Here is a 20729-nt window from a genome sequence, read left to right as displayed (position 1 = left end):
AGGGGTGTTGGATCTAGATGTTCTTTAAGGTCCCTTTTAACCCAAACCACTCCATGATTCTACGAAGTCACAAATGTGCTTCTCTCCAAATGCTGATGACAAGTAGCAAAGTCTCCATGACAGCTACTGAAAGTGACATTTTGAAGAGTGACAATAAAGAACTGTCTCCACTGCAATTGTTTGGCTCTCCTAAGCCACTCTTTTAAAAGCACATTAATTATCATTCTTACTATAGCACGCTGACAAGCTTGAGAAACGGCATTTAGGGCATATTCAAGCTATTTTCTCATTGCCACAAAAGATGATCAGATAAATCCCAAGCCAACAGTAACATGTCAGGCTCGAAAAATCTACTCAGTGCTATCCTGTAGCTGTCTGGGGGTCACCAAAATCAACCTGTCATTGATGGAGAAACGGTGGAACATCTTTGTGAAATGAATGGACAGTTTCAACTCTTACTGCAGAAAAATATTTCAGCCAGTTTTGTGGGGGACTTTTCTTATTCATCTGAAGAAAGGGGTTTCCTTTTATCCTGCCTGGGTCTTGGGCACAGAGTTTTCAGCTTTTTTTCTTCTTCTTCTTCTTTTTTTTTTAATCCAATCTTTTTAAATTTCATATGGCCAAATATTTCAGTATCCTTCAGCCTGCCCATTTGGCATTAAAGGAAAAGTAAAAGGAAGGGAACTATTTGACACAGAGATTTCAAGTCTAGGTTTTCTGGTGTGAAGGTACCAAGTGACCTGCTCATGTGGAAATAACATTTAATTCATTTTTATGTTTCTCTCGTGGCTGTTTAGCACTGTGGAATTGAAGTGGGACAAAAAAGGGACTTCTGCTACCTGGGTCTGTGCATGTCTGTGTGTACCTTGAGAGGATTCAGGGGTAAGTGATCTTTGCAAGCTTGTTGATGGCACAGATTAACAGATGAGCAATTTTCTGGAAGCATTTGCCCTTGGTAGACAGGCTACTGCTGCAATGAGTTAAGAAGGCACTTAGGGAATGCTCTCAGACCTCAAATAATTGAAAACCCATTCTCCATTCATATAAGCTTGGAGTCTGATGCTTTTACTCCTGTCTCAAAAGTGGATACAAGCAAAGTTCTAACTGCTTCTTCTAATTTGGGCGTGGGTGTCCTGGATGTTACAGGTAACTCAGTGAAGGAAGACTAAATATCACAGTCAGGCAGGTGAAAACTCTTCACCTCTAAGTTAATACTGACCTGAAGAGTGTGTTCAAAAGTACAACCACCATTGCAGAAAAGTCAGTCTCATGGAGTGTAAATAAACCCGGGGTGTTGTGTTGAGCAGTGTTTGCATTGCCTTGCTTAGCAAATGCCAGGCAAGTTAATTAAACTCTTGTGTGATAAGCTGAGGGGAAAAAAATGTGAATCATGTGCAAAGCTTTTTTAATGCTTGTTTGCTAGGGAAAGCAGGGAGTAAAATGCAAGGCTGAGTAGAGGAAGCTGTTGGTTGGTTGTTGTTTTTTTCCCCCTGTAAAATAAACATAGAACAAAGAGTCTATCTGCTAACATGCAGCATGCAGTGGTGGGGAGAGGGACATACCAACAGCAGCCAGGGAGCTGGAAAAAGAATAAACATCTCCAAAAAAGCCAAATGGAAAACACTAATTACTGCATGCAGGAGTACATGGCAGAAGGGTCATTTTTGCTTAAGGTGTCCTTCAAGCAAAAAAAAGGGGCAGAAAACAGACCACCAGACACACGACAGCCAGGGTATCATACCTTCCACATGCCTCATCGTTCTCCTTTGGTGAGAAACAATGATTACATCTGTGCAACAAAACCTTTTAAAACGGACAAAGCAGTATGTGTACGACACTGGGAGGTACCTACACAGCCAGGATCTGCTCCCTGGCTCACAGCAAGGGATTATTGCTGGAGAGGGCTTAAGCAAAACTTGGCGAGGCTCTTGTGAGTAGCTTTGGCTAAAAGGCAGCAGCAGCAGCAGCAGAGATGCTCTTCTTCCTCAGGGGTTAAGACAAGAGGCTGGTACATGAGCGTGCTGCAGGAACCAGTGTGGACAGAAAAACTAGAGCAAAACTACTGCACCCCTCATCTTGGGCAGGAACTGCCTTCCTCTCAAAACCAGGAGCTGTAACTCTTACTCTCTCTGTAACTCTAAGCAACAGATCTTGGCGTGGGTCACATGGTGAATCAAGAAGTGGAAACCATTTATTTCTCAGCAGTTGGGTGTGGAGAGCTGAGCTTGCAAAAGGTGGAGCCCACCTCGCATGGAAAATCTCTGCTATCACAGCCCTAGAGGTCACCTCTATCACACCTCTGGAACAGAAGGATGGAAAACCTGCTCATCTCCAAAGGACGGAGTGGGAACAAAAGCACAGAGGTTACCCTGATGCTCCAGAGGGAAGAGGAGGTTCCTTTCCCCTGGGAGGCCAACAGGACAAGCACTTCAGCAAGTTCCTGGGGTACAGAGCCCATCCCCAGGGGCTGCTCAGAAATCCTCCCCTGGCCGCTTCTCCACCTCATGAAAGCCAGAGCCACACCAGGTGCTGGTGCAAACCCAGACTCAGCCCCAGCCAACATCCTCCCACCTCATGAGGAGCTGCCTCTGCAGCACCTTTCAGGGCAGAACCCAAGTGCCTCCCATGCCGGGCACCAGCATCACTACATCTCTCCATTCCTGTTCTCTTCATACACGAAGCACACGTGGAGCTCCACACTCTACTGAAGGGACAGAGAGGGAGGAGCTGCTGCACGACCTTCACAGAAATCATCATTAGACCGACCTGTCCTGCTCAGAAGAGAGTTGATTCCCATAGACCATCCCATGCAGCTGGAGAGACACAGACCTCGATGGAAACCAAAGGTGTGGCCACATCTCCCCAGCTGCACAGAAGGGTTTAGAAAAACCAACCGGCAAGACAAGGCTCAGGACTAATGATCTGCCCAAAACTTTTTGGCTACTTACAGTTTCTCCTCTCTGTCCGGGGTGACCAGGCAACCCATCCTTTCCAGGAGGACCCTACAGCAGAAAACCAGGGTGAGAAGGAGCAGAACCAAGTGCTCAGTAGCAAAACTGATAAGGAAGTGAATCAAACCCACTGGCCTCCTCGCATTAGTTCCCATTCATTTTACAGTGAAAAGAGGGTGCTCAGAACCCTAAAAGCCCTTTCCCACAGATCTCCCAAAGGGAAGATTTATCTTACAGGTCCAGTGCAGGAGGGAGTTGTCCACCACAGGGAAGGAAATCACTCCAAAAAGGTTTCTGAGCTCCCCCACCAAGGTATAATAATTGCAGAGACAGAAGAGTTACTCCGCTGTGCTCTCCTCCCAGTGTACAGAGGGAAAAATAAGGAACAGAGCAACCATGAAAGATCCTGGTGATATTGAGTCATTAGGAAATGAACATTTATAATCAGCTGCAATTTACTTGGCTATTTAAAATCTTAAACTGTCGGGTTATTATCGTGATGGCTCAGTAATGCCTTTTATTGGCTATGTCACCACTTGTCAGAGCAGCAGCTATGACTGAGCTGGCACAGGCCCTCACAGTGGGAAAGACTTTCTGCATCTCTTTGCATGTCTAGAAAGAGAGTTACTTACAGGGGGGCCTTTTGGTCCAGGAAATCCAGTCGGTCCTTGAGGCCCTGGTGGTCCCTGGGATGCAAAACGAGCCAGAAAACATGGTTAAGGAACCTGCAATGCTTTGCCATTAAACACTAGCTCTGTGTGAGCAGCAGGTGAGCACAAAGCTATGGGAAGCCAGCAAATAAATGCACCAAAGTGTGAGATGCAGCTGCATGGGGTCATCCCTTGAAATAATGCATGGAGAGATAAGAAGCATGGGGCATGTTTAACTTCTGGCCTGTCCAGCTGCAAAAGCACTGCAACATGGAGAGAGCCATCAGCCCTTTTGTGCCTTTCCCTCCAAGCATGATGAAAAATAGGTCTTGTCCCATCCCAGCTCAAGTGAGAGCACCTGGGAAAAGTAACACAGGGTCCTCCAGAACATCAGAGCTCTGCAAAACATCAGAGCTGTCTGCAAAAAACCCAAGGGTGACTTTTCCCTTTTCCCATGGAGCGATGCTCACACAGGACACCCAAGGTCCCATTTGAACCTTCCTTGGAGAGCTCAGAAAGGAGCTAAGGGCTGTAGGTGACTTGTGAGACCTCTCTCCACACAAGCACGTTTCACCCTGGATTTCTAAACAGATTTTTCCTTTTTGCTGTCCGAGGTACCCTAAGCTGCATCCCAGCTCCAGTGAGCTGCCCACCCCTCTCTGCTTCACGGGGTACTTGGGAGGATGTTCGCTGCATAAAACCCTCCGCATCACCTCTGCAAACCCTCTCCTACATCATGTTAAAGTGACAGGCTGGGGCTGAGCTCTGCTTTAGCCCCACCAGCTCATCTTACCCTTTCTCCAGGAGGACCAGGGGGGCCATCACCACCAGAGTTGCCCTGTTACAAATAAACAAAACAACACACAGTTAAAAGGACATAATCACCATCGTAGCTGCTGTCTGCAAAGACATCAACAAGCACCAAGCCCAGGGTGACACACACCCCACCAGCTCCCCCAGCCCCTCTCTATTAATAATTCTGTACCAGGAGCAGCAGCCAGTGACAACGAGCAGCTGCTCGTTCCCCCCACGTTGCTTAATAAAAATACAGGAAAGATAACGTCAGGGAGCTCAGGATATTTCCACCAGATAAAGGCCTCCCTCTGAGAGATAAATGCTGCCACAAAGAGGAGGTATTTATCAAAAATTCATGCTGACACAAAGCTGAGACGTTACTGCTTAGAGCTGGCGGAGCCGTGGTGACAACGTCTCGCTACAAAAGCTTTTGCTTCCATCATGCCCTACAATTGATGGTCACTTAATCAGTCTCTGCAGCAGGTTCTGGAGCTGAGTGTGCCTCCAGATTGGCTGGCAAAGAAAAAAAAATGATGCCTGTTTTGCTCAGGGACTGGTGATGGGCTCACAGTTTGCATGAGACGTGGCTCAGTAAGGTATAAGGCCCTGGAGCCCAGCAGCAGTACATGCCCCTTCACCCATGGAACAGCCCGAGGCCTTTAAGGTGGTTCAAATGCTACTTAAACATCAAAAAACAGGGCTTAGGGCAAGTGTAAGAGGATCACAGGTTGTGCTGGTCCCTGACATGGGAGTGCTCCCTCCTCTCCTGGTTGTAATGGCTCTCCAACCACACACGTACTTGAGGTCCTGCTGAAGTGGGGACCAGCACATCTTTAGGACATGTGCATAGGCTTTATGGGTGGGTTATGGTCCATTTGGCTGGGCTCAGGAGAGAAGGGAAATGGAGGGCAACAAACCAGATAGTTTCTTATGCCAACACTTTCTGGGCTCCCCAACACCTTACCTTTGGGCCAGGTTTCCCGGTGCTTCCCCTAGGGCCTCTTTCCCCACGTGGACCCTTAAAAAGACACAAAAGATGACATTTTAGTCCTTCTGGCTACCCACAGCACTACAGTGTGATCAGGAAAAGTACGCAAGTGCCTGAGCACTGGGTCAATGAGCCATCCCACCAGCAGCAAGGGGACAACAGGAGCCTTTGTCATGGCCACTGGAGGTCTGGTCTTGTTATGACTTTAAACCATGTTTATTGGGAGCTCCAGCCCCAAATCACTGTGTCCCTTCTGCTGTAACTGCTGATGGCCAGGTCCTACCCAGTGAGAACATAAGTCAGATCACACTTTCTCCTGGTCTTAAGAAACTTCCAAGAATGAAGAAATGGATCGTTACCGTTGGACCGCGCTGCCCCCTTGGACCTGGTTTGCCAGGTGTCCCCTGGAACCAAAAAGAAACACAGAGGAGTTAGTGGCCAGAACCACAGGCTGAGATCATAGCCTATGAACCTGCAACGGATCCTACTGCACACAAGCTCTCCCCACAATCTCTCTGGTTCTTATTTGCAATGAAAAGGACAGCAGCAGTTTTACTTTTGTCTCCTGATTCTTGTATTTATTTTAACTTAGAATGCTTAGGCAGATCTTCATGGTGCTCCCAACGCCTAGATGACATTGGCTGTCTGACAAAAGGAATCTCTTAAGTATCCTGAGTCCTTTACCACAAAGGCTTTCAAAGATGAGGCCACCCACTTGCAGTGTGCAGCCTCCTAAGAAGCCAACCAGCACATCAGAGCCAGCAAAAAAGCTCGATGACTCTGTCCCCCCAAACCTATAAACCCTTTTCCCACCCAACTCCTCTCGTCCCTTCATCCAGCTCCTGAGGTGCAGAAGGTTTGGTCCTCACCCTGGCAGGCTGGCTCACACATGCTGCAAGACCTGCACTGTTAAATATTTCAGGGATGTCAGTGGCAGAGCAGGACTCCCACTCGGAGCAGTTACTTTACGCCACACAAGCCAATTAAGCTGCTCCACATATTTACAGATCTTCCTCCATCTCTGTGAACTTTGAGCTAAACAAGTAATTGAAGACATTGTTTTGCAGCAGCGACAAAGCAGCAGGCTCATGAGATCTGACAGATGCTCTCAGCTCCCTGCAATGGGGGACTGTGATTAATGCTGACAGAAAAAAGACAGAGATGGCTGGGGCCTAAATCTGGCTCCACATTAAGCTCCATTACCCTGTGCCTAAAAGAAAACTAATAGCCTAGAGCTTGCTCCCTGAGAATGCTATTTTGGCTAGTGTCAAGTTACCAAAAAAACATCCACAGGTTTAACTTTCTTCCTTTGGACCTGCCCTCTGCTATTTTTACCAATTCCCTATTAAAGGAGGGAAGAGAAAGACTTGCTTTCTGTGTAAGGAACACAGGATGCCTAGAATAGCACTTGCCATTTTCTGCCCCAAATCCATCATCTCATAATCTTGTCTCCTCCTATTTGGCACTTATTAACCAGGGGAACATGAAACAGGAGCTGGAAAACTTTACAATCAACTTTCTTCAAGCTACTAAAATTAGTCCTGCTGAATCCTCCTTGTTCTGCAGCTCCATTTAATAAATCCTGCTGGCATACCTGTTCTTAATTAATTACAAAAATAATTTTAAAGTACTCCAGCTGGTTTTCCTTTAGCTACAAGAGGCTAAATCCAGAGCAGGTGGAGAGGAGCATGTGCCACCTCCCTGCAGGTAGCCCCCCACACTCCTCTCCTCCTTCCTCAATTCTATTTTTAAGCATATTTTCCCCCTGCTTATTGCTATCATTAATCATGCATACAGCACTCTGTACTGTTGCAAAGAATTTATACAGCACTGTAAATGTACACAGACCTATATTTTTCAAACAGGGATTCTGAGGGAAAGGCATCTAAATTCAGATTGTTTTCTGGGCACCCAAATAAATGGTTGGATTTGGGAACCTCGACATGCCCCCCAAGGCTCTGTAAGACTGGGTGAGCAGGGAGATCCATCACTCTGAGCTAACTGCAGAGGCCTATTAACTCCAAAAATAAGACTATTTATTCACATCTAACTATTGATTTTATGATCAAGTTCTGAAAATGTCCAAGCTCACCCAAGCTCACCTTAAGCTGCAGGCAGCTGGGCCAGAACCAGCACTGGGACCAGCTGCTGCTCCCCAAAACTATGGGGATATATGACAGGTCACCAAACATCCCCAAACATCCTTTTTTTCTGCCCATTTTTAACTTTGCCAGCCTTTTTATGCAACTAAACAGCCAGAAGAGGTGGATTTAAGTTTGAGGAGCTCTTGGCAAGCTCCCAGATTCAGCTGCCTGCACTGACAGGACCTGCTGGTGCTGCTGCTGTGCCTTTGCTTCTCACATTTATTTATTTTTTAATATTTAAGGACTTGAGAAGACTGCTTGTGTTGCTAAAATAATGAGCTGGAAAGCTTATTTCCATACCTAGATGATTACAGTCATAAGAGAAACGTGTGATTCATATTATTTTGGACACAAAACAACTGCATTGAACAGAATAATAGTAACACTGTGTAAAAAGAAGAGACAAACAAATGTATTTTGGCTGTTTCAGCTGCAAACTGGATTACTCCACAGTGCACTGGAGAAGAAAAACTTAGAAACTCTCTTTCTTGCCTATAGATACATGGACATACTCATAAAAATAGCAAATTTAGTGGTCTCAGGGGAAACAGAAGGGGATTTATCAAGTCTGACTCAAAAAGGCTTAAATTAAGTTGATGGTCTCTGTTTGGTTTGTGCCGTGTGATGCCAGCTCAGTCAGTTCTGTATATAATTGTTTTTCACTTATTTCAAGTTGGATACTGGGGAGTAAAATAATAATAATAATAATAATAATAATAATAATAATAATAATAATAATAATAATAATAATAATAATAATAATAATAATAGAGATGGACGTCAAACCAGTTACTGAAAATAATTTCTGCTATTCTTAAAAAATTTTCAAGCTGGTCTCATTTTACTAAGGGAGAGATTTAAGAATCTTCTCTCTCACTTACAAATTCACTGGTAGAACAAGTGCAAGCTGCTGGATTTGGTGTAAAATGGCAGAAATGGTCCCATCACACATTGGAGAGAAAAAAATTAAAAGTACCATAAAATAAGCCAATATATTTCTAAATGAGAGAAGCCTGCCGGAGTGTGCAACAGGGGTTGAGGTGCCAGTCCCTGCCCCTGCTCCCCACACTCAAAACCCTTTGAATTTCTCCCCAGATTCTTGTGTCCATCCTTTAAACCAGAGGTCCTAAAGTTGAGCCCCTTCCCAGCACACCTGGTCCCTCCTAAAACCTGGATGTTTTAAAAATCCAACCGGCCTAAACCTTGGGGACTTTTCCAGCCTCATAAATGACCAGCTCCTGGCACCTGCTCCTCTCCCTGTAAGGTTTCCCATCCCAGCCATCTGGCTCACAAGCCCACCAGAATAAAACAGGAGGAGATGGAGCAAGAAGGCTGTGGATGCTCAGGGGTGTTGAGCAGCACATTTCCTCCCCACTGTGGTGCCCAGGCCCTTTTTTACACCACCCAAAAATCCAGCCCAAGGATTTTATTGCTTTATATTTGATAAGCTGGGTGGGTAATTATAGGGCTACAGTGAATTCAAGGCTGTCATGGCAGCTGCCTTATTCATGGGCTCCCTCCTCCCACCCTGAGCAGAGGGAGGGGAGAGGATGTTGCATTTGTAGTTTAGGATAAAATGAAAATTACTCAGTGGAAAAAAAAAAAAAGGGGGCGAGGTGGGAGTGTGGATTTAAACCAAATTTCAGCAGCATGATATTAATGCAGTGTAAAGTGATTTATATTTTCTGGGCTTCTATCAAATGCATCTGTTAGAAGTAATTTGTATTTAAATGAGAGTAAAAAGGGAACTAATTCCACTTGCTCTCCTCACTCCCCCCTTTTTGTTCCTGTGACCAGAGCTGGTGCAGAGAATAACTTCACGCTTGTTCTCTGACTCCCTTAATTGAAGCATGGTTCTACAAAAATACAAAAATCACTGAGTTTAGACCATCCCTACTCAGGAGCAAAGTCTGTGGAGGTGGGGTGAGAGGTGGAGACAAGTCTGGAGCCTGAACATTTGAAGGGTGTTCATGAATTTTGAGTAGCTCTGCTCATTAAAAGGAGGAGCTTGGAAGAATATTTTCATCCACGCATCTTGAATCCCAAGTTAGGCTAAAGATGGTTCTTGCTACTTCTGAACAGATTCGCCCATCTCTAATAATTACTGTTAATTAAAAAGCTCTTCGTGCCCTGAGCAAAGTCTGACAGCACGGGAAAGATTCAGGTTCAGAGAAATCTCTTAAAAGATCTTGAGGGAAGTATTTCCAGGGTTTAATTGGAAAGCTGCAGTCTGCAGAGCTGCCAGGGCTATTCTGGCATCCTCCTCTCCCAACATGCAGCACTGGGAGCCTCTCACCTGCTCCAGTCTCTTGCCAGTCCTGTGCTGAGAACACTTCATCCTGGGATGTGAAAGGATGGAATGACCCTTCTTAGACCATCCCCTTTGACCAAGAACACACAGAGCACCAGCCCAGCAGCTGCCTGCACTGGAGCATCCCCCACCTCCCACCCAAGGACCCTTCTTTGGAGAAGAACAAAATCAATGACAAAAAGCAGCTCTTACCCGTGTGCCCTTCTCTCCATTGGCTCCTGGAAATCCTGGGAAGCCGATTGAACCCTTGGAGAAAGAGCAAAGAGAGAGAGAGAGTGACTCAAGACCCTGAAAGGGGCAGATCTGTCCCTCCATGCCAGGCACCCCTGGCCTGGAATAACCCTCAGTGAGCACCTGCTGACCTCTTCAGCTCCCACCACTTCTCGTTTTAAGCCTTCCTTTAGTAAAAACCAAACTGAAGACAGACCCCAAATAACTTCAGAAACTAAATTTCATCCAGGAACAACAACAGGTCCATGCCTCATTAGGAGTCACTGCAAAAGCCCAAGCCCACAGTTGTGCTGCAGCCTGGGGAACAGGCAGGCTTTTGGTTTCCAGCTCCTAAGTCACTATGTTGCACACAAAAATTTCACTCCTGGCTCATTCTTTTCTGTTGTGAGCACCTGGGGAATAGCTGCTGCTGGTCTTAAAATATGAATTAGCCAAAGAAATGCAAAAAACACCCTCCCCTACTCCTGATATAATATGCAAATTAAAAAAATAAACCATCCACACCACAACCAGGAAACAATCTCTTGCAGATAATTATGTCTCCAGTGTTAAACAAGCTGATGTTTCCCCCCAAGCAATAAACATGAATAATAAAACAGGATTCTTTTTAAAAAAAAAGTTAACAAAAACATACGTTCCCAAAGCTTCCAGGGTGTGTATAAACTGGGCTCCAGCCTCAGCCTATGTAGTGGAATTCATAGTTTTAATTAAAAAAAAAAACAGTTGAAAATGGCCCAAATGAAAGTGGGCGTGTAGATAAGATACAAAAGATGTTTGCAAAACTGCAAAAGGCAGTTTTATTTTCATTTCAGGGACACCCCAATTCATTAGCTATTCTTCTTAATTAATCAGTTGGCACTAGCACAGATCTTTGAAAATATAAAACATAATACAAGGAGGACTATTAAGCCCATTATCAGCAGGAAGGCTCACACGGAGCCTCTTTCTGTCATCTTCAAAGTGGTCCCACAGAGCCTCACGTGCTGCAGCCCTTGTCCTGTGGCATCCCTTCCCACCACTTCCCAGGAGACTGAAGTGATGCAGAACCAGCCACTGATTTCCACCAGCTAAGTGCTGGCAGATATTTTTACCCATCTATAAATTTGTCCTGCAAGGGTAGGAAATGCTGCTGTTCCCCCTCATTTTGCTGGTGGTGGCTGAGCCCTGTGCTGGTGTCACACTGGAAGCTCCCCAGCACATCCCACTCCTCTGGAGGACCCAACCCATCCCAGTTACCTTTGGGCCCTGCCTGCCCGGGTAGCCGGGCAGTCCTGGCACACCAAGTTTTCCCTGAAACACAAATAAAAGTGTGTTAGAATGGGCAAGAGAGACCTCATGAGCAGCTTCAGATCTGCACCAGCAGGAAGGGGAGAGGCCAAGTGCAGAGAAGTTAAGATCCAAGCAGAGATGACAGGGGTGGAATAAAGAAATCAGGGCACCAAGAACATCCTCTGCTCTCCCCTGGGGGAAGCCCAGTGGGTTTGATGGAGCAAGTGCTGTAAATGTGCTGGGGACCCAGAGGAGAATGGTTCTTTTTTGCTATAGCTTTCTTCAACTGGACACACCTAGAAATTAGAGGGGAGTCACCACACTTCCAATTTATCCACTTTTTTTTCTTCTGGTCTCTTTTTCAAGACATTGTACTGAAGCAGAGAACACCAAAGAGACCAAGTCATACCACTGCAGTAAAACCATCTCCTCCTTTGGTCTTGAGGTTGGACCACTCAGGCCAGCCATCACTCCAAAGCTCCTGCAGCTCCTCTTCATCCCTCTGCCTTAAAACCATCCTCCCCATATTGGCCACTGCCCCAACCACCCACTTGAGACACACGAAGAAAGTGGGTTTTTACTGTAAAACATCCCTGGCTGATTCCATCCTTGGCACTTACCTTCTCTCCAGCAGGACCAAGAGGACCCGGATCTCCATTGGGGCCAGAGCGACCTTTGGGACCTTCTGGACCATCCTCACCTCGAGGGCCAGGAGGGCCAATTTCCCCCTGTTAATCATAAGACAAGCATTGATGGGGCAGGCAGGTCCCAGCTCCTGTGTTTGCTGACAGCAACACCCTCATGGCTGCAATCAGAGACTCCATGGAGCTAATAGATCTCTTGGAGAAAGCTGGTCTTCAGCAAGAGGCCAAGAGGAGACTGTAATTGAGTAAACTGCAGAGCACTGTTAGAGCACCAAGGTCTCCTTCACACAGCTCAGTCTGAGCCACACTTGTGTGATAGCACATGGGCTTGAAAGGCAAAGCACTGCCAGATCCCATCAGTCAGACTCTTACCCGGTCTCCTTTGATGCCCATATCACCTTTGAAGCCAGGGAAGCCATCTTCACCCTAAGTAACAGAGAGAGGAAGAAACAGACCATATGCATATGTGGAAAAAAAGAAGGCTTCTCTAGCCTCACTGCATGGCCCCTGCCCAGGAGGACAAGATTAGGTCCCTGCCCTCCCCGTCACATTGGCTTCTGTAAGTCTTTGTTGTGCACAAACAGGGATGGAAACCCAGCCAGGATGTGATCACTAAGGTCCCCAAGGGATCCCAGCAAGTATTCCCTACTTCCCACCCTGGCTGCAAGCCAAGATCACAAATCTAGCCCCACGTGAACAAAACCACCACATCACTCCTGGGAACCAATCATTTCTGCAGTGCAACTGGGTTTATTTCCACGGAGGGTGTTTCACATCTTGCTTCGAGGCACCCTCTGAGACAGTGGCAATATTTCTTACAGCCAAGAAGGTTTAATTGCAGGGCTCAAATCAATACTGTATTTCATCCTACAGCACATCTCCCACAGGCAATGAAGACACAGTTCCCAGAAAGACACTTAGGGTTTGGAAGGTCCCTGCAGGATTCCCGAACTGGAACTGCTGGCTTTGCTGCCCACCTGCTGGGGGCAGGGACAAAGGTACATGGAGCTGTTTGTGGGAGTGGGCAAGATTTTTCTCCAGCTCCTGCCTTTCTTCAGGGAGAAATCAATTGCATCTTTGAGACGTTAGAGAGAGATTGTGTTGTCTTTCTTCTTGGCTTGAGTTTCACAAGCTGCTCTGATGACCAGGCCAGGCAGCATATCCATAGGTTGTTATCCAGGACCTCCTCAAATCCTGACAGAATGAAACCATTCCAGTGCTGGATCCTGAGCTATCTGTATCAGCTGGCCTCAGCAAACAGCTGGAGACCTGAGCACTTCACAGAGGCTCAGCTACTCCCAGGTCCAAGCCAAGCTGTAGCAGAGCATCACAGCAGGCACCCAGAAACCCAAGGAGTTACCACCAGTCCTTTGGGTGCTCAGGCCTCTGCTCATCTAAGAGAACCCCCTGTGCAGGAGAAAGGGTTGTGAGGAGCATCCTGTGGGATGGGTCTGCTAAAGTGCTCAGAGGCTGCAGAAAACCAACCCAAGTGCTCAGTGTTAACTCACCTTTTCACCTTTAGTGCCTTTCAATCCACGAACACCATCTGCTCCCTTGCAAGAGAGAAAACGAGATGTTAGGCACCAAAAGGAAAGGGGAAAGAAGTGACACAACTGATGTGGGTATTTGTGCCCTGGTGCAGAAGCTCTCCAAAGCTCCAGCAGGGTTTGGGTGAGTGTGGTCAGAATCTGACCCCTACTGTGCCACCAGCCCAAACCTGCTGGATCCTCACACTTCCCATCTGCCCTGCTTCTTGGGACAAAACATTCCTCTCAACTGTCCTGTGCAATGCAACCCTTGCAATACAAAAAAAAAAGGGGGGAGGGGGAATAGAAGCTTTGATTTTTAAAATTTATTTTATTTTAGGAATAATATTTTACTTGGCGTATTTTAATTATTTTTTCTCTTTAGCTTGTCAGGAAAAAGTATAATTAAAAGTAAATCAAAATTTGGGCAGCAGGACAGGGTTCTGGTAAGCAAGGCAAGATCTGAAAGTTATTTATAGCTGCAAACCCAATGAGATGCATTTTTTTCTGAACTGGAGGCTCATGCAGTTAATAGAAAGCTGCTTGCTGGAAGCAAAGCTTTGCCTGCATGCACTACAGGTTTGGTGCATGACACACTTTCTCTAGATCATTTTAATGTGGAACAGTTCCACTTTAGTGGTAAACACAACAGCAAACCATTCCCTAATGGACCACTATGTCTCAATCTGCAACCTTGCAAGAAACAAGATGAAAGCTTGTTTTGCCTGAACACATTCTGCTTAAATTTTGAAAGCAGAACATCACATGGGTTTCTGCTACTGAAAAAAACCAATATACAAGGGGGTTTAAGAGGGCTGAATATCACCTCTAGTCAGTCCCCAAGCTTTGCTTGTGCCTGCTAGCACACATCCCTGCAGTTTCATTGGCCCTTTGGGGTGCAGGATGCATCTGCACCTGAACTAATACATTTTGATGGACACAACAGCCAGAGCTGAATGGGGAAAAAACACCCACCAGCTTCTTATCAGCATGCAAGTGCTGCAGGCAGCAGGAGCGAGGCAAGTGCTGGTTTTCCTTAGAAAAACACATTGCTGAGGCACAGAAGCTTTGCCTAGCAAGGTTTTGGATCAGGAGCATGAAAAGCTTGCTTTGTTTTAGCAACAGGCTATTTTGTTTTATTAACAAGCCTTGTTAAAGTTTTTACATTCTGGCTGAGATTTACTTTGGTTGTAAAGTGGAAATGATTGGAATGGGACTGAGCCTTTCTCAGGAAGAATTACGAGAGAAATCTCTGCAAAGCAATGCTAGGAGGGGGGACTGGAGAGTGGGGACCTGTAATCCTGTGAGAAAACACTGCACCAAGGCTTGGTCAAGCAGTAATTCTGGTTACTGGTGGCCCTAAGCATCTGGGTAGGGCATCTGCACCCACTGGAGTGTCCACCGCCAGCACAAGCCTGAAGCTGTGCCAGGGGAGGTTTAGACTGGATATTACCAAAAAGATTCTTTACTGAAAGAGTGGTTGGACAGTGGAACAAGCTGCCCAGGGAGGTGGTGGAGTGACCATCCCTGGAAGTATTTAAAAAGAAATGTAGACATAGTGCTTAGTGACATGATTTAAGCACTGGGTAAATGAGGTTATGGTAGAGGGAGTTAGGTTATGGTTGGACTGAATGATCTTCAAGGTCCCTTCCAACCAGGATGATTCTATGAACTTGAGTTCAACAAGCAGCACCCTGGACACAGTTTCTGCCTCCTCCTTACCTTGACTCCACGTGGTCCTGGATAACCAATCGGGCCCTGAGGACCCGGGGGACCCTGGGGCAAAGAAAACACAAACCAGAAAAACACATCAAACATCAACACGGAGGTGCAGCAATAAGGAGAAGGTGTGGAAAACAAATCTATGTGGACAAACAGCTGTGGCCATGGGTTGTGCCTCACGCAGCATGGCCAAGCAGGCACCCATCAAACTGGGCTGTGGTCTAATCAAAGATCTTTGACAAAAGTTTTTTCAATAGAATGAGACCCAGAGGGAATGCAGATGGTAAATCTCCTGGACAGACATGACAGTGTGATTCCAGGACTCTAGCCTCCAGCATGGTTCTCAAATATATTGTTAAAAAGGGATTTTGAGGGGGAGGGGAAGAACAAGGAAAACCAGAAATTAAAAGACAGTTATTTCCTGCATTCCCTGTGCCACAAAGTGTGTTTTGTGTCTGATTAAGAGAAGGCTTCCATGCATAGTTTCAGTCATCATGTCTGCTGGGCTATGGAGAGCTGATTGCCAGGGAAGCTGGGAGGAGTTGGGAAAAGACCAGCCCGAGCACCAGCAGAGACTCCCAGGCAGATGAGAGCTGGACTCAGCTTTCAATTTTCAATGGGGTTTTCTTCTTGCCACAACCACCAACCACCATCCCCTGGCTGCCCATCCATCCCCAAAGCCCCTTGGAGATCTGTCTCCTTCCAGTTAGCACAACTTTCCCCTTAGCAGTGATGAGGGTCTTGTTGACACCTACCTGACTCCCTTTCTCTCCAGGAGGACCTTCCTTGCCAGGATGACCCTATCAATAAAAAAGACAAAGAGGAGAATGAGTTTAGTGCATGTTTAATGCTAGAGAAGCACACAGATTGGCTCAGGCAGCAATGATCTATTTGTAAGAGAACAGTTGCTCTCCAGGAAGGTCCTACTGGTGCAAGTAACTTGTAAGAGGAAGAGAGCAGCATTTGGGTCCTTGGTGTTATTCCACGTGGTTCTTTATACTTCTATTCTTCACCACTTTTCAGCAGAGAAGCACAAACCATTTTGCAGTATTTGTCACATATTCGAACACCTCGGGGAGTTCAGCAGCAAGCAGGGTATAGATTTTGCAGATAGGAAAACAGACAAAATTAACTCCCTGTGTTAGCAAAACTTGTGAAGGTCACAAGATCCCCAGACTGATCAGAGCCCCTCATTAATTTCCTAATTCCCAGAGTTCATTACAAGATCTCATGACAAATGCTCAGCTAACCTGCATCCCTGCTGAACTGCAGCAGGCTGGATGTGGGCCAGCATTCCTCGTGGGATTTGATGCTGAATAACTCAACATCCAAGAATTTCCAACACATTCTCATTTACAGCCTTTAGAAGCCTTTTCCTGGGGTTGCAGTCAGGAGAAAACCAAAGTGTGAATTGCCTCAAGTATAGCTTGGAGGATGAGTGAGAAACAGGAAAATCCGTGAAAGAGGTTTTCAGTGTTGATTTCCCTCCTGTTGGAAAGAAAATGGGGCCAGGATGGAAGCTGAGCCTTTGGTTGGCAGTGTCTGTATAAAAGCAAGAAGCCCCCACCAAGGCACTCGCTGCCCACTCTGGGACCTTTTCTTTTCTAAAGATGAGGAGAGCACATGCAGCTGCTCCAAAGCCACTAACACTTTCTGCACTCAATCTTTTCTTTACTTATGAAATCTCCTCTAAATACACAGATCACTTCCTAGCAATATAACCAGGAACATCACATGTGTACTTTCCATCACTGGTCTTCAGAACAGGAATATCAGACAACCTGGATTTCATAAAATGAGCTGGTTCAATAAAACATGCTGGTTTAATAAAGAAATAAAACGACAGCTGTCATCTTTATATCAACAAAATGTAGGAGACAATGCAATCTGAATTTGTCCTGGGAGTTTACATGGCACTAAGAATGCCCAAAGGGGGGGCATCTCACTGTGCTGTCAGCTCCTAAGATCTGTACCCCAGGGCAGACAAAATGCAAGATTTCAAAAGCCTTTGTCCGCTCTGCTTTGTTCACTAAATAATTCTCATTATCAAAATGTCCACCTCCACTGCTTCTTCTAAGATCAAAAACTGATGAACAACTTGTTTGGCTTCCAATTTGAGATGCTTCAGACCCTCAGGGATTTTCAATTACCTTCCAAGACAAATTTCTATAACAAGAACAGGGGCAGGTTTTTGTCCTTCGAAAGAGCAACACTACAAACTGTCTGCAAACTAGAACTACATTTGGCAAAGGACCTGTCTGTGGAAACCCACATGTGCTCAGCTTGCAGGTCTTGTACAGCCTTCAGTCTGCATAGAAATAGCCCTGGCATCTTCTCCAGCTGAACTGCCCTGGAGGCTGCTGCAGGGGTTTCACATGGAAAGCTCCAGCCTTAGAGATGTTCTGGGCTCTGCTTTAGCTGCTCTGTTGACTCAGCTAACAATTGTATCAATGTTCAAAATGCCCTTCCATAGGAATGACAATCCCAAGGAGAGAAATGGATTTATTTTTTTGCCATATTCTGCATTTGTATGAGTAGAATGTAACTATTTTATATTTTTCACTCTTCAAACCAGGTGCCTCTACAGTGTGTAAAAATGACACCAGGTTTAAAAGCCACAGATATTTAAGACCAACTTCCAGAGCAAGGACCAAATGATATTTAAAGCAGGATTGGGAGGAAGCTGAGAGAATACAACACTTAAGTTTCAGCCTGTCCTTACCACCATTCTGCAGCAGAGCCCAGCAGCCTCAAGAGAGACAAGGACCACCCCTGGATAAACACACACACAGGAGACTGTCCCTGCCTCAGGAGGCTGCCAACTTGTATAAAGCAGTGGAAAAACAGGAGAAGGGAAAGGAGAGGCAAGAAGAGATCGTGAGAAGCACCCAGTGCTGTTTTGTGGGGCTGAGCAAAGCTTGGAGCAGGGACAGGGCCCCTCACACTCAAATCCTTCAAGCAGCTGAACCGTGGAACCTGGTGGGCTCAGATGCTTCAAAAGCCCATGGAGCACCCCAGGGCAGATGGGTGCAGGATCAGGCCCTGCTGCCAAGCAAAGACCCCAGAGACAAGGACTTACCGGAGGTCCATCTGCACCAGGCATGCCAGGAAGACCAGGTTTGCCCAGTGGCCCCTGAAAACAAACAGAAAATCAACAACTGCAACGGTCAGTCCCCAGAGCATGGGAGGATGGGGCTTTTTGGACACACTTCCTGTTTTCCTGGCTGTGAAAGGCTGCAGAGAGGTGAGCCTGTTGGAAAAGCTGTTATGACTTGTAGGGAATCTGCTCATTTCCATGGGCAGAGTTGTTCCAGCATCCTGGGATGCTGCAGTGGTAGTGCCAGCACCTCACACACACCAACACCCTAGAGCAATGAGAACTCAATGGGAGACACCAGGGGATGAGGCAGCAAGCTGCTGTCCTGCCAAAAGGGGACAGTGCTGCACACGTGTAGAAGGACAAGCTGGAGGATACCAAACCATCCAAACAAGAAATGCCCATCCTCTGGTGACACATGGCAAGGTGCTTAACTGGCAAAGAGGGAGTGGAGCTGCCCCAGCTGACTGAGCTTGCTTTTCAATTAAGCAACCCCCTGATTTCTGGCACCACCGAGGAGTATGTGGCTCAGCACTGAAACCAGAGGGCCTTTTATCTGGCAAAACTGCTAATGTGCTTGTTCCTGGGGAATTATCAAAAATCTGGGTCCACTCCAGGCTGCCACCAGCAGCAGGGGATCCTCCTGGGCTGCACGCCGTGTCCCTGCTCAGCAGGATCTGAACAAACACCCAGAGAATTACTCCTCAGTAGGCAAAACCATTCCCCTTGCTTAAATCTTGATGGTCCCTGGGATGTCCCAAGGCCAGCACTGACCCCTCAGCAACAACAATGGAGAATTGAGCAGAGCTGGAGCAGGTGGGGAGCAGGGAGGAGGTAGAGGGAGGGGATCTTGACCAAGCCAGCCAAATCCAAGGCCTCTTCCCATTTCCATCCCACTCAGACTTCCAGGCATTTAGCCCACAGAAAAAGACAATTTTTCAGTCCTCTCCTGCTGTTTAACCATAGGCTGCCTTCAAAATGTTTCTCTTCAGAGGGGAAATGAGTGCAAATATTATGAATTAGAGGTAAACCATGTTTGCTTGTCTCTCTCCTGTCTGGAACGAGAGGCATTAGAATTTCATGGACACGGCTGCAAACAGATGTTGCATGTGGGGCAAAGGAGCAGCTGAAGTAGCAAATGCATATTCATGGCAACAGTTGTTTAAAGTCAGAGCTGCAGCATTTAAACGTACTTTCTCTCCAGGGGGACCGATCGCGCCTTGTGGACCTGGAAGACCCTGTGAAAAGGAAAAAAATTAGGGTCATTAAGGAACAAGTTATCCCTTCCAAACGCATTTTGGCAGTGCCTCAGCTGAGCATCATTCTAGTGCCTGTGATGGCTGGGGATTTCCCCAGCTCCATTCACTCTCAAAAGGCATCGTGAGAGGTGGTAACATTTCATTTTTCACACGTGGCTCCTCTGGAGAGCTGCACTGCTCCTCTCTGAGCAGCCAGGCTCATCCCCAGGGGGGAAACAGAGATGCTCTGAGGAGCAGGACTTGCTGAGAGCCATGGAAAAGGCTGACAGCAAAGCTTGGACAGCTGCGTCACCCAAAAGTGGGATGCTAAAAATCATGGGCCATGAGATGTGACTTGGGTGAAGAGACTGCTTGGACCTGGGTTTGACTTTGCATCACACAGCAAAAGCCAGGTGAGAACCATGGGAACTGAAACTGGGAGCATTTTCAGGAAAATTTTGGGCCAGCAATACGTAATTGAGCCAATTCCCAGCAAATCTCCATATTGCTGGTCCTGTCTCTTGTGGGGAATGAAGTTTGTCCAAAATTCCTTTTTCCTACCCATGGAAAAGAAGTTTTCCTCTTACCTGAGCACCCGGGTTGCCCTGCTGTCCTGGGGGACCTGGCTCACCTTGAGGACCCTGCGAGGAGACAAGGGCAGAGCTGAAGGCAGGGAAGGTGAGCACGGAGCTGGTGCACCCTCTCAACACCCTCCCTACCCCACCACCAGCAACTGAGAGCTCCTGGGAAACGGAACCAGCTTCTCCCCATGGTGAGATGGGGAGGGGAAGTTATTCCAGAGCACACTCCTCTGCATGGACACACAGCCCAAATGAGCTGAGCAGGCCTTTAATACAACCTGGCTTTGCATCTGCTCTTCTACAGCAACCCCACTTCATCCCATTAGCACAAAGTATGAGGCACATAAAGATTCCCCCCCCCCAGTTAAATTACTGTATTTTGGTATTCATTAGAACAACACACATCTCCATGAAAATATTTAATCTTTCATGGGGAAATAATGTGTAATTCCATCAGAAATTGTAATATAGTAACATCCATTTGCTGTAGGAAGATACCCTGTGTGGTTTTCACAAGCTCTGATAGGAACCTAGACCAGGCTAAAAAGCAATTAGCAAATCTAATTTAATAGAGCACATTTT

The 20729-nt window shown here is 46.5% G+C and overlaps 1 protein-coding gene across 2 annotated transcripts in view; it reads right to left on the bottom strand.

Annotated features, from left to right (window-relative positions):
• Nucleotides 1-20729, bottom strand: part of COL5A1 (collagen type V alpha 1 chain) — a 144197-nt gene that overhangs the window by 27318 nt on the left and 96150 nt on the right. For both annotated transcript variants that reach the window (XM_051636780.1, XM_051636781.1), the window contains exons 23-37: nt 20154-20207; nt 19522-19566; nt 18311-18364; nt 15987-16031; nt 15232-15285; nt 13492-13536; nt 12356-12409; nt 11960-12067; nt 11307-11360; nt 10032-10085; nt 5744-5788; nt 5361-5414; nt 4395-4439; nt 3584-3637; nt 2949-3002 (exon numbers count right to left, since the gene is read on the bottom strand). In XM_051636780.1, coding sequence (XP_051492740.1) covers nt 2949-3002; nt 3584-3637; nt 4395-4439; nt 5361-5414; nt 5744-5788; nt 10032-10085; nt 11307-11360; nt 11960-12067; nt 12356-12409; nt 13492-13536; nt 15232-15285; nt 15987-16031; nt 18311-18364; nt 19522-19566; nt 20154-20207 — 819 coding nt within the window. The remainder of the gene's footprint in view (nt 1-2948; nt 3003-3583; nt 3638-4394; nt 4440-5360; nt 5415-5743; nt 5789-10031; nt 10086-11306; nt 11361-11959; nt 12068-12355; nt 12410-13491; nt 13537-15231; nt 15286-15986; nt 16032-18310; nt 18365-19521; nt 19567-20153; nt 20208-20729) is intronic.

Source organism: Apus apus, chromosome 19 (assembly GCF_020740795.1).
Source record: "Apus apus isolate bApuApu2 chromosome 19, bApuApu2.pri.cur, whole genome shotgun sequence".
Taxonomy (NCBI): domain Eukaryota; kingdom Metazoa; phylum Chordata; class Aves; order Apodiformes; family Apodidae; genus Apus; species Apus apus.
This window is presented reverse-complemented; position numbering and strand designations above follow the sequence as displayed.